The sequence below is a fragment of the Miscanthus floridulus genome, chromosome 10 (genome assembly GCF_019320115.1).
Source record: "Miscanthus floridulus cultivar M001 chromosome 10, ASM1932011v1, whole genome shotgun sequence".
In the NCBI taxonomy this organism is placed as follows: domain Eukaryota; kingdom Viridiplantae; phylum Streptophyta; class Magnoliopsida; order Poales; family Poaceae; genus Miscanthus; species Miscanthus floridulus.
The window spans coordinates 112,561,649-112,575,321 of NC_089589.1; the positions used below are offsets into that span (position 1 = coordinate 112,561,649).

The 13,673-nt window shown below is 41.4% G+C and overlaps 1 protein-coding gene and 1 pseudogene across 1 annotated transcript; one reads left to right on the forward strand and one right to left on the reverse strand.

Annotated features, from left to right (window-relative positions):
• The first annotated feature begins 1,262 nt into the window (after window positions 1-1,262).
• On the forward strand, window positions 1,263-3,105 carry LOC136489312 (uncharacterized). Its single transcript, XM_066485994.1, has 4 exons — window positions 1,263-1,379; window positions 1,672-1,818; window positions 1,933-2,073; window positions 2,395-3,105. Exons 1-4 carry the CDS (start codon window positions 1,263-1,265, stop codon window positions 3,103-3,105), a joined length of 1,116 nt encoding a protein of 371 aa, XP_066342091.1.
• Window positions 3,106-10,502: 7,397 nt separating this feature from the next.
• On the reverse strand, window positions 10,503-12,673 carry LOC136486972 (F-box/kelch-repeat protein At1g26930-like; annotated as a pseudogene).
• Window positions 12,674-13,673: the final 1,000 nt, after the last annotated feature.

Here is a 13,673-nt window from a genome sequence, read left to right on the forward strand (position 1 = left end):
ATTTATATCGGTTAGCCGACGCAATTAATTTTAGAAAAAACTATTCACCCTCCTCTGGTGCACCATCTCGACCCTTCAGCAGGGCAGCACGTCAGTACTCAGCGCCCGAATCTTTCCTCATCACGCTTGGAAAAATGCGCGTTTCATTCAACTCAAGGGTCCGAAAATGTTGATGTCTGCTCTGACAGTGAATGGAACCAGTGACGCATTTTTCCCCCCCGAACCGAGGCTATCCCCATTTCCATTACCGAAATAACGGAAATACAGCGTTAAAGAGAGTTTAGGCAGCAAAAAGAAACGCTAGAAGTAGCTAGATAACAGAAAGGAAGAGATCCAGGCAAAGCTGGACTCGGCCACACAGCCGTTACAACTCCATAGACCATTACACAGTATCAATATCAACACAGGCACAGGTATCACCAGCGGCAAACTTGAAGGCGTCATGATCTGCAACTTCCCTTGATGAGATATGGAGTAACTTGACGCCACTACCGACACAGTAAAATCAAAAAGCATCTGAGAGCAGTGATCAACATCAACTTCACTTGGAAGATTCGGGGTCTCTGTCTCCGCCTTGTTCTGAATCTGGGAGCCGCTTGATGTCACCAGTCTTCTGATTCTTCTTTGCCAAGAGCTTCACTGCAATCTGGAGCATTGCATTAACCCCCTCAATCAACACTTCTTTCACCTCGCCAGCATAGAGACCTGCCCAGAAACGCATAAGCGAACAAGCACGACAAACAATTTTCCATTGGATTTCGTAGTTGTTTGCCATCAAAGCAAGCATTGTTGCGGGCTTTCCAAAATTGCCCAGCAAAAGGCTGCCATACCAAATATGAAAACCTTTTTGCCTTTCGGAAGCCATTTCTCAAACCATCTCCAACTTTGATTTGGTGAACCAGGAATGTTTGATGCTCCAATTGCATGGGCAATTGTAGCCCAAACAACTTTGGCCACACAACAGGAATAGAACAGATGAGAGATACTTTCTGGTTGGTCACAAAAGTAGCAGTAAGGATCACCCTTCCATTTTCTTTTGAGAAGGTTATTCTTGGTAAGAATTGCATTGTTCTCAACCAACCACATGATAATTTTGATTTTAGCAGGGATTTCCCCTTTCCATATGTGTTTGAAAGATTGTCCATTTTCATTGTGAGTCAATGCATTATAGGTGGACTTGGCAGTAAATTTCTTATTCTTACCCAACTTCCATCCAACTAAATCATTTTCTTTGGTTGTTGAAATGCAGAAATTAGTTGGACATGACGAAGAAACAGAACAATGGATTTGAAGTCTTTGTGGGAAAGGTCGGGAAAGGTGCAGAAGACCGCTTCCACCTTGATGCCGAAACCTCCGTCGATTTTGCTTCAGAGCTTGAGGTTTATTTTGTGCCAAGGGTTGGCTTTCCGGGGGCATGACGAAGTCAAATACTCGCTGAACCAAGGGAATTTTCATGAGCTCTTGAAATGGCTAGCAGGTAATTTGGATGGAGCGGACAAGGTGGTTCTGCAGAACGCTCTGAACGATCCTGAGATGACCAGTCCGAAGATGATGGAAGGTCTCGTTAACGCTTGTGCCAGAGAAACTAGTAGGCTTACCAGGCAAGACCTTGGGGAGGAAAAATTTGCAGTACTTGCTTGTCTATTTACCGATGCTTGCCATAATGAACAGCTGGTTGTTTGCTTGCGGTATGTGGACAAGAAAGGGAGGGTCGTTGAGAGGTTCATTGGGGTTGTGCATGTTGAGAACCCGAAGGCCGCAACAATTAAGACTGCAATTGAATCCTTGCTCAGGGATCACTCTTTGAGCTGGTCTAGGGTCCGAGGACTGGGGTATGATGGAGCAGGCAACATGAGGGCTCACGTGAAGGGTCTAAAGAAAATAATCATGGATGAGTTTCCTTCCGCTCACTATGTCCATTGCTTTGCGCAGGAACTGCAGTTGGCACTTGTTCCTGTTCTTATGGAGAATGATGCTTGTGCTGATTTCTTTCAGCAACTTGTATTTTTGGAGAGCTTTCTTAAAATGTCCTGCAGAAAAGCTCAAATGCTTCAAATACCTGAAGCTCAACAGGTTCTAGAAGATTTGGATCAAGAGAAGTGCTTTAGTAAATGGGATGATCCCCGTTGGGGATTTCATTATAAAACTTGCATACAAATTTCCATACTGTATCCCACCATTCGAAGTGTTCTCATCATGATTGGAGGAGACCATACTCACTGTGCAGAGGCTGTCAATGCTCGAAAACTATCGATATATTTTGAGTTATTTGAGTTTGTTTTCATGACACACATGTTGAAGAATGTATTGGGATGCACATATACCTTAAATAGATGTTTGCAAATGAGAGACTCTTTTATGGTCAATGACATTGAACTCATTGATACTACAAAGGAACAGTTAGAAATAATGCAAGGGAATGATGAATGGGAAAAAATTCTTAAAGATGTCACTACTTTTTGTGCGAAGCATGACATCAAAGTCCCTAGCATGGATGATATTTATGAGCCAGTTTTAAAACCAAAGGGGTTCTTGAGAAAAGTCAAGAATCTCCAACATTACCGTGTTGAAATTTTCACAAGCATCCTTGATAGAGCACTTCAAGAGTTAAATGACAGGTTGGATAAGATAAACACAGATTTTCTTCTTAACGTGGAATCACTCGATCCAGCTAGTTCATTTTACCCATATAACAAGGACAAGGTACTTAGACTTGCTAGGTCTTATCCCAAGGACTTTTCAAGCACAGATTTGTTGCATCTTCCAAGCCATCTTACAAGGTTTATTGCTGATATGCGTGAGGATGAAAGGTTTAGGAAAGTGAAAAGTTTTGTTGAGCTTTCTGTTATGCTTGTTAAAACCAAGAAGAGCCTCAAACATCCTATTGTTTACAAGCTTCTTAAATTGGTGCTGGTTCTTCCCATAGCAACTGCTAGCGTTGAAAGGGCATTTTCTGCAATGGATCTTGTTAAGAATAAGCTAACAAATATAGTGGGGGAACAATTATTGAATGATTGTCTGGTTACATTCATTGAGAGGGAGGTTTTCATGCAAGTTAAGGATGAGGCCATGGCATCTTGCTTCCAAGCCATAGTAGGAGTGTAAAGTCACAAGGAGCATTTGATGTAGAGCTGAGGCTAATGGTGAGTTATGGACTGAGGTGCGAGAGGGACTGTTATGGGTTTTGGTATGCTTGAAGCCAAATCCGGAACAAAGCAAGTGACCTGACTTGGTACTTACTCTTGATGAGAGTAACCCTTGCCACATTAAGTATGAAGTGATGCTTTGCTGCATGAGCCACTATGGGCTCCCTGCCGACTAGCAGAGCAAGCTGGACGTGACCATTGCTCTTACCCCAGAGAACTACCTGTCAAGGTATCTTCAGACTCTTATATTGAAGGCAACTATGCCCAACTCTATCCACCATACTCCGAAGTTTTTTTGATGAACTACACCTTAAGTCACATTTGTGTTTGTCTTGGCGTTTTTCTGGTACAGACACTGCATGTTTTTCTCTTAATTCTTTGCAATGTTGCTCCGTATCTTGATCAGTAGCATCGTAATCAACTGTTTATTTCTGATTTGTTTTTGTAGTAGCTGCACAATAAATGATCTCTACCAGTTGTTGGTTAGTTTGGCACTGCATATTGACCCTTCTAGGCTGGCCGTTGTATGCTTTTCAGTCAGCCATTTTGTTATACTTGGTATCCATTCTAGTTCATATATTGTCTGCATTTGATGAGTGTTGAACTGTGAATCTATCAGTCTACATCATAGACAACTATGCTACAAGCATTGTCACATGCCTCTTCCTTGGACCTTTTCCTTTCTAGCCTTGTCGTATGTCATGCATGCAAGTTTCTTTGGTTTAGGGGTATAGGATCACCTTATTTAAACTTTAAATATACTGGTATGTACACTCCGTAATGGCTGATTATAAATTATAGTATTTTGTTAGGTTGGACTGCAACAGTGAAGTGGGCAGATGATGGGAACACCTACAATGTCTCATGATGGTCTCCTGAAAGCTTACCGATGCAACATTGTTTTCTGATGCTAAGCGCCAATAATGTCTGTTTGGAAGATTTACCCACCAATACCATAATGCAGAAATGATGTTACTCTTGGTGGGCCTTTAATCATTTGCATTGTCAAGTCAGTATCTTTTCTGAACATCAATAGTAGCTTTTGGATCACTGTGCTGAATTGGCAGGCAAAATTATCAACATCCTCTTGCTTTTGGTGAGGGTCTGAGTCTGAGAAGCACATTGACCTGTCATTGGCAAGCACATTCGGTGGTGGTCCCCTTGTTAGGGTGAAAGAACCAGAAGTCGGCAAGTTGGGCGGTGGCTGTGCCGGTGCCCGGTTGTGAGGACTGAGGAAGAAAGGAATGACTAATGAGAAGATAAATAGTGCGACTACTAGTTGTTTAACAATGCGTAGCCGTCTACTCGTCTTCAGATGTTAAAGAGTTGAGTGGCAGATGTAGCCCAGCCCAAGATCTGCAGGCTGTGTTGGGTTTCAGAGTTTCAGTAGACCGTCATTCAGATGGATGCTTTGTTCATTGCGCGCTGTGTATGCTACTACGCTAGCTCAAGTTTTGGTATCTCTGGAGCTGTTCTTTGGAAGTTGGAATGTAGTTCCACTGTGCTGTATAATTTTTTTTTTGGGTACAGTTCAAGTCTAGTATGCTATATATATCGTGTTAAAAGTGGTGATGAATATTGGCAGGTTGACTTCAGGTTCAGACACCAGTGATGCATTCATGTCTACCACTTTGATATCATCTTAACAAAAGCATTACACAAATTATTGTTCCCATCATCTGCTTGCCTGCTATTTTTTCACGGCCTCATGACAGGTCTTGGGTTCGAAGTAGCCTCTCCGCAGATTTTGCGGGGAGAAAGCTTGCATCGGTTTTTCTCTTTCCCAGACCCCACTCATGTGGGAGCCTTCGGCACTGGGTCTGCCCTTTTTTTTCATGATTGGTGCCATTTCCATTACCTATCTCAGCTTCATCCTGTTGCGCCAATTTTGAACTACCAAAGTGAACGTCCTGATCAATGATTGATTTTTCTGTTCCGTTTAGTGTGCTGTAAAAACAGAATTACTATTCATGAATTATCATGAACAGGACGAACGCAGCAGTGTTGATGCACCTTCGGATCGATCGGATGTGGAGGCCAGAATAATACATAGGTTATTCGAGGAGCACCGCTGCAGCGCACTTGCTGCCACCGTTTTGCCAAGTTGCCGCGGCGGCGAGTGCTGCCCGAGCACGCATCGTTTTCCAACAGGGGAAGCTCGGTGAGCCGGGGCTTGGTGTGATCCTCATGACATGACATGGACGGCCAGCTCCTCACAATCGTCCATTGCCTCCTCTCTCCCTTTTCCTCTCTTCCTCCTTTTCGGATTGGACGCCACAGGCGAGATTGTACCTCTCATAAAACTGGCGTCGCCATCGGCATCGTCTTTTCTTTTCCTTTTTCTTTCCTTCCTTCCCCTTTGCGCGCGGGGGCGACAACTAACCACAATTGAGAAATGTTTATCTTTCTAGAGTTCTTGAGAAAAGGTAGGAGAAGAGTTTGTCTTGCTCGCCAACTAGCCCCCATGCAACATCCACAGGAGACCTTTACATGGAATTAACAATCTCGAGAGGGGTTTCAGTTGCAGGGCTTGGTGATCATGTAATTATTGTGTTCCAACCATCAACTAACTAAAGGCCTATGATTATGAATGGTACCATAGGATAGGGGATAGGCACTGAGCCCTGTAGGTGGCTAAAAGATGTCTGAATGGATATACAGTAGGTTGGCAGGTTTCAGTTGTCTCAGCCTCTCAGGAATGTGTAGAGGGCTATATGGAAATATGTTATGGGACATTATGGGACAGATATCATATTAAAGATAAAAGGGCAAGAAGTGTCTCATTTAGGGGAGACCATTGGCCCCTTTGGGCAAATATTAACGATACTAATAATTTCCTAAGAATGTTGGATGGACATAAATAGACAGAAACTCAGGTACAAGGAATAATACTAGGTTTTCAAGGCTGGAGAGGAGTGATTCTCAAATAGGTGAAGGCTGGAGAAATTATAGCATGCTAAGCAGGCAAGAAGTGTGGCACTTGATGAGAAAAACAAAAATTACGCATGGATCCATGTGCATATATGCAGACTTCCAGGAGACGGAAGAACAAGTAATCCGAATAATGGAAGTGATGATAGCTCAACTGTCCAAGTACACTTTAGAGAGTTGCAGCAATCTCTCAAGAAGTTTTCTTCATTAAAGGGATGAATACAAGAGAATAAGGTCACCTGAATGACACAGCACCCATTCACTTTACCATTTTCGATGCAATGAGCACTGCCGTGGACCACAAGGGAATTGCCAAAGGCATAAGATACTGCCAACTTGTGATTGCGTCCAATGCAAGAGCACCATTTTTTTTCTTCCCAACAGGTAATGTTCGGTAATCTGCAATCATCCGTTTCCTGACATGACAGCACCAACGAAGTAATAAGCCTGCGACAAAATTTCAAAGTCCCTATCAGAATCGCCTTTTTTTCTTTGTACAGTAAATGGCAAGTGAAGGATACACCAAGACAGACATGAGTCCTGAGCCGCCTTCACTTGCATCTGCCTCGGGTGGAATTGATATGTTTGGTGATGCTTCGTCTTCTCAAGGACAAGTGCAACATCCACACAAAATAATTGAGTAATTGGTACATCCTTCAGCCTGGTGAGGTGCATCTAATCTAACATTGTAGATTGTGACCTGAGAAAATTAATGAGGGTAAACACATCATTGGACTATAAGCCAACAAAATATAGACACATCATGACCATAAAGCAGTGACATTAGCAACTTTATGCACCAAAGTAGGTGCATCAAGAACAATATAGAGCAGGACAAATTCCTTAGCGATAACTTTATGCCCCATCTTGCTTTGGAGGGGAATTTCTAAAATGCCAAAACAGCAGATTTACATCATACCAACTGTGACTAAATTGGCTTTCAGTTGTGTGTAAACAAGAAGCTTTTACATACCCACCAATGATTTTGCAAAGATTATTCATAGTGCTGAAGTTTTTCAATACTAACCATAGAAACCTTCATCACCATGTAGCCACTGACACAGACACAGCTAATGGAGCAGTTACGTTGGAGATTCTACCAACTTGAATCCCGCAGCACATATGAATGAATGAGGAATCTGTGGTTAAACAATTAGTGAAAAAAAATCAACGGCATGTAATTTAAAGAACATCTCCATCAAATGTAGTGATGGATCTGATTCTTTTTCAGAGGCTTGTCGCACTAGTTAGTAACACTATTTGTTTGATTGCTTGTCCTTTCTGCTTCTGCCTTTTCTTGGTTCTCCAGGTGAAGCACAATGCCATATGCTTGTTCTGTTCTTTAGTTTGTTCTCCACTGAAATTATCCCTGAAAAGAAGGCACTTCCTCTTCATTAGAAGGAAGATGAAGCCATAGATATTTTGTCCCATTCAAAGAACATAAGCATCAACTTTGCATTCTAGAAGTTGCTTTGGGAGTAGAGCTGACTAGATGAAAGCCAACCGCTTCGTTAAATATTGTGTTCAGAGTAAGGGAGACAGAAAATTGGAAAGTTGCTTATTTCATGTCAAGGTCAAACCAATAGAAACTAGAAGTATGCAACAGAATATATACCAAAAAACTGCAATTTATGTTGCGAAGGTAATAAAAGGTAAATGAGCCAACATGCCATCAAACTCAAATGCCACAACTTGTTAATGGGATCTTGACAATTTGACTAATCAAATTGTCAATAATTAATAGCTCTAATAGAGTACTTAAACTCAATATGATAGCATGAACTGAAAACAGCTACTCCCTCCGTCCCAAAAAGAATGCAATTCTCGTTTTGTGGGGAGTCAGACAATTTCAAATTTGACAAAATCTATACAAAAAAGTAGTAATATTTATGATACTGAATAAATATCATTAGATTAATTATAAGAAAAATATTTTCATAGTAAACCTATTTGAAAACATAAATTTTGATATTATTTTCTATAAACTTGGTCAAACTTAAAGTGTTCCAAACGTAGAATTGCATTCTTTTTCCGACCAAGGGAGTAATGAGTAACTTAGTTCAGATATAAACAATAATAAAGGTAAAACTATACCAGATTGATTTTCCTTTGAAACACAGCAGATAATTTACCTCTACTTCTAATCAGCATATTTACTTCTGCGCACATTAGCACAATTTACCACAACCAAGATATGGGACCAGAAAATGCTATAGTAGAGCATGTGAATCATCATTGCCAAAGCAAATGCTAATGCCACAAACCTGTCCTGTTTTGGCATACTCAGAATTCCAAACTAATGGATACAACAAACAGGACTATATCCTTGTCACTCTGAATTATAATCCAAATGAATGTGCTGAACCAAATTTTTTTCATAATTTTATGTCAAAAAATGCTTCGTAGCATTTATAAAGAAAGAAAAATAGTACGGAAAAAATGTTCTAATACTTTCTATCCTAGGAGCTAAAATGATTAACTGCAGTCCATTTTAACCATACTTTGCATCCAACTGATTATATTCCAGTATTCTACTGTGTAGAACAGCAACACAAACTGGCCCAGAATAAGTTAGATTGAGTCATTTACTTACATGTTGCGTTTATGGCAAAATGAACCTGAGGTTCAGATAAGCTATGCCATTGAACTAGTGGTACTTATTGATAGGAAATGTTTTACATCTTACCAAAAAAATTATAAATGTCATAACTGTTTAATGAAACTATAAGGTTCCTTAATTCTAAGTGTATAACCTTCACAATTCAAGAAAGATTTAATGGCCTGAACTCACGATATATCTCTGAAACACTAATAAGAATGATCCAAATGGTCAGACTTAAAAGCAATGGCTTACTAACTTCAATTCAGCTGACAGAAAGCCATACAAACATATGATATCCGATGAAGGGTTCACATATGCGTGTCCGATATGTGTCCTTCATCAGAGAGTGGGCCCAGAGCACACAGTGACAGACGTCAATCTTCTGCTCATCCTCCTATCGATTTTGTTATGTTCGAATGGGCCATTACACAAACTAAATTACACAATCACCTATTATATGCTCAACATATACATGACTGATCACCAGACTTATAAGCTCATGAAGACAATGGGTTATCATCCAACTTGTGCCCTCCTAGAGAGCAGGAATAACATATGCTTTTAAGCATTAAAGAGATTCTTCAATAAGCATGAAATGCACTATTAAAAAGAACAGAGCCACCTTGTATAACCAGAGCGATGCACAAGTGTAAAAGGTTAAACAATAATCATTGATATTATCAATTCTCTTAGTGAGCACTATAAATAAAAGGATAACTGCCAAAATAGTCATGTAGATATGGAAGAGTTATTATTCCATAGAACTGTTATTCAGAAAAAAAAAATCCCTCCCCATATTACCACAAAATTTCCAAGGTACATATGAACAGGTCAGGAAAAAAGGAAAGCAAAAGTCAAGGTTTTGAGGTGTCCTGTGACATTAGGGACATGCATTAGTGCCTAGACGTAACCAGGATCTTGTGGTGTCCTGTGGTGTTGGGGTCACACCTGGACTCCTAGGTGACGCCTCAAAAACCATGGCATGCTATTGATGCCCCCCCTTCTTTTTTCGTAAAACACTTCAGTAAGATCATTATACTAGAAGAAACAATGCTCTAAAGACTATGTGTAGAAGTTCCAGGTCAGTGATTTTTAAGCTATCTCTGTTATAGGAAACAAAGCATGGGAACTCGTTTGTACCGTTTCTTTAATACTGATATGCTTTTAAAGACACTCCTACAGCTTAGGTACTGATATGCTTAACTCATCGGTGATGCAAAGCAATCAACATCCCTTTTTATTTTAATGAACAGAAGGATATAAGATCATTGTCAACAGAACAAACAGGCACAAACTTTGACACTCATTACAGTAAATAATTGTCGTTTCTGCTCACCACTTAAAGCATCTAGTTCAAGTCAATATAGAATAATTTCAACATTGTATCCATACAATATAGACTGACTACAATACACCATGTTCAAAACATTATGTAATGCATCACAGTAGTATATACTAACGTTGCTGTGAATTATTTAGAAAACCTCAAAGCTAGAAAGTCATAATTCAAAAGAAATGGTCAGTTAATCAAAATTATTGCAAGTCTAAATGGCAACTAATGTCCCAAGACATTCACTTGTTCCAGAAGTAAAATGTTAGTTCACAGATGACCAAAAGCAGCTTTCCACACTCAAGAAGCCAAATTGAGATAGAATTAACATTATCAGACACAATAGGTAGGATAACAAGGCACTATTAATGAGTACACATACTCTACAAATCTTCCAAAAAGAAAAAAAAAACATTGCATCAAATAGAAGGTAATGATTCACAGTTGCCTCCAGACACAATTAACCAAGAAAAGACAAAGGGAAAGGCAACAATTGTCAACAAAGACATATTTCTTTCTTCCTTTATTATTTCTTACAATCTATGGGCAAATGATTTGCCAATGTAAGGCTATTCTCTAGAGCTAAAAAACAAAATACCAAAAAAACTTTGATCAAGGTGCCCAGGGAAGATCAAAATGTTTGAGGCTGCACCAAATTATTAATCTAATACTGCACTGCATGTCCCACTTTCCGGAAATCAATTGCAGGCGCTCCAAATGGAATTAAAATGAAGAGATTAGACATAAGCAAGTAAGAAGCTACATGAGAAGTTCTATCGGATCTTCAGCTTATCCTAAAATGCCAGTGGGCAGAAGTTACCCATCAAGGAGTAAACAGACTGAGCAGAATTTGCCTTCTTTATCCTTCCTTTTGGTCAAGATGTACAGTTGATAATGTAATAGCCCTGGATGTCAACAACTCATCACAGCACAATTGTACACAAAGCTTCCGGAACGGCGGGTGCCAATGTTCTTCCAATCTGGCGGTCCATTATTGGGTACCCAGGAACAAATTTCAATCACCCCGCCACCACCAACACTCATTGCACCAATTACAATGAGCATATCTCCACAACTACGGAAAGCAATGCCCCAGCCATGAACTGATGTATACCTCCCAGGTAACAATCCAAGAGTGATCCAGGCATTATTTTCCTTGTCATATTTTCTAACCTCCTTTGTTGCATAGTCAGCAGCATAAAGTTCATTATTCACAACAGCAACAAGAGGCGGAGCACCGCTTCCACCATTAAGGCCCTGTGCCATGTCTGGGATCAAGCGCCAGGTGCCGTTCTCCAAATCAAACTCCTCAGCACAACTAAGGACCTCATTGTGTCTCTCTTCCCACCAATGACATAGAACTTGCCATCCATGAAGAAACCAGAGCACATCTGCCGTGCCCTGTTCATGCTTGGAAGAGTGGTCCATGTCTGCATCTCAGAATCATAAAGTTCAGCAGAGCTCAACGCACCATTCTCACCAATACCACCAGCCACAATAGCCTTCTCACCGAAGCTTGCCGAGCCAAACAAGCACCTCGGCGTGTTCATCATCTCTCCTGTCGTCCAAGAGTTAGTCAGAAGGCTGTACCTCAGCACCACATGGGCTTCCACCCTCCTCCCAAAGACGAGGATATTGGTGCCCACGGCCAGGGATTCCTTATCAGCAAGCGTGAAGCACTCTATGGGAGGCATGGAAGGGATGCTGAACCACCGTTGGCGGCACGGATCAAATCCTTCCCACTCGAGAACATTGCACGAGCAGTAGATCATCTGCTCGACGATCCCAGCCTCCCGCCTCAACCTGTAAAGCTCCCCGAACCTCACAAGGGAGTAGAAAGACCGATTAACACAGGCCACATCATAGTAGTAAGACCGGGGAAGACGGAGCAGGCATGAAATCGCCAACTCCCTGCCGATCCCACCGATGAGCTCGCTCGTGTTGACTTCAACTTCACCACTCTCATCAGCACCCTCCATCTCAGAGCCCCAGGATTTGGTTGCAGGACTCCACGAACCACCGCCGATCTTATTCTTCTTCTTGCTGTAACAATTCAGCAGACCCTCCACCACCTGCCCACCTCCCTTCTGCGCCGCCCAGGCCACCTGCAGGCTCTGAATCACACAGTTCCTGCTCACAGAAGGAAGCTCTTCAGAGAGGGTCAAATCAGGGGCAGAGCTTGATGCGCTAGCTGAATCCAAGGCCAGTATCATGCGCTGGTTCCCCAACATGACCTGATCAGCCTCCGAATTTGGCAACCAAACTACAGTAATCCTTAAGGCTGCATCAATCCTCCGGCAGCCAAATCCACACAAACCAACAGGAAACCGGTTGCAGGGGCGGGGGCGGGCGCAGTTAAGGGCATGGGTGTACGCATGTACACCTGATAATTTTTGCAAAAGAAAAAAAAACGGGAGTCAGTAGGCTTAACGCATGTATACACTTGCAATAAGATCAAATCCGGATACAAGCAGCTTAATATTTCACGGATTGGGTGCCCAGTTTCGCACATCAGGAAGGGGAGGGGAGGGGAGGGGTGGGGCGTACCTGGTGGCGCTCGTCGCCAGCGAAGGGTCCGACGGAGGCGGTTTCCGCGGGCGCCCAGTCGTCGGCGGCACGGAGAGAGGGAGAGGGAGAGCTCACGCGGGCGGCGAGGGGGGAGGGGGGAGGGGGGGAAGGGGGAGAAAAGGCAGGGCCGCAGCCCGCAGGAAGAAACGCAGACCGGGGTCCGTGTGCGCTTGATTATAGGGTTATCCCCGTCTCAGATTTATAGATGCGCCTGCAGCCTGTTTAGGGCTAAGCGCACCCAGGAAGAAAAAAACTACTTATCGAATCATTGATTATTCTATTCTAAGCGGCAAAAAAAAAAAACAGCAAACTAATTTGTGTTTTTCTCTCTTATTAAAAATTGTTTCTAATAAAAAACCAAAAAAAATATAGACACGCTATCCTGAGTATGCTAGGGTTCTCTCCCTTACCCGCTTGGTGCGCCTAACGTGTTAAGTAAGCGATTTTGATGATGTGGCAACCTTTTTTTTTAAGGAAAGAGAGAAGATGTGAGTTTCATGGGGGATAAAAGCTCTCTTGGCGTGATTAACTCTGTTAGAAATAAAACTATCGTACATATGAGTTAGATCATCTACATGTTTTTACATCCATTCTTATTAAAATTGGTTACATGAAGAGGTTGGAAGTTAGTGAGATGATATGGATAGTTAGTGGAAGATGATGTGGATGGCTTGCATATTAAGATATAACTTGTAGTGAGAATTAGCTTTATAAGAGATATACATAATGTTAGTAGATTGTGTGGCACACTGATGTGGGCAACTAAATGCGGTGGAGATTAGCTTTATAAGAGATATAGATAAGATATATAAATAATGTTAGTAGATTGTGTGGCACACTGATGTGGACAATTAAATGCGGACAACTAAATGCATATCAGTGGATGATGTGCCTCGCTAACGTGTATATCATAATTGCATCTAATAGTGGGCTGCTGAGGTGGATATAGTTTGTAGTCGAGATAGAACTTCTAGTGGGGTTTAGAATTATATAATATATATAATATATATATAATATATATAAAATATATAAATATAGGTATAGAAATATAGAAATATAGAATATAGAATATAGATATAGATATAGATATAGATAT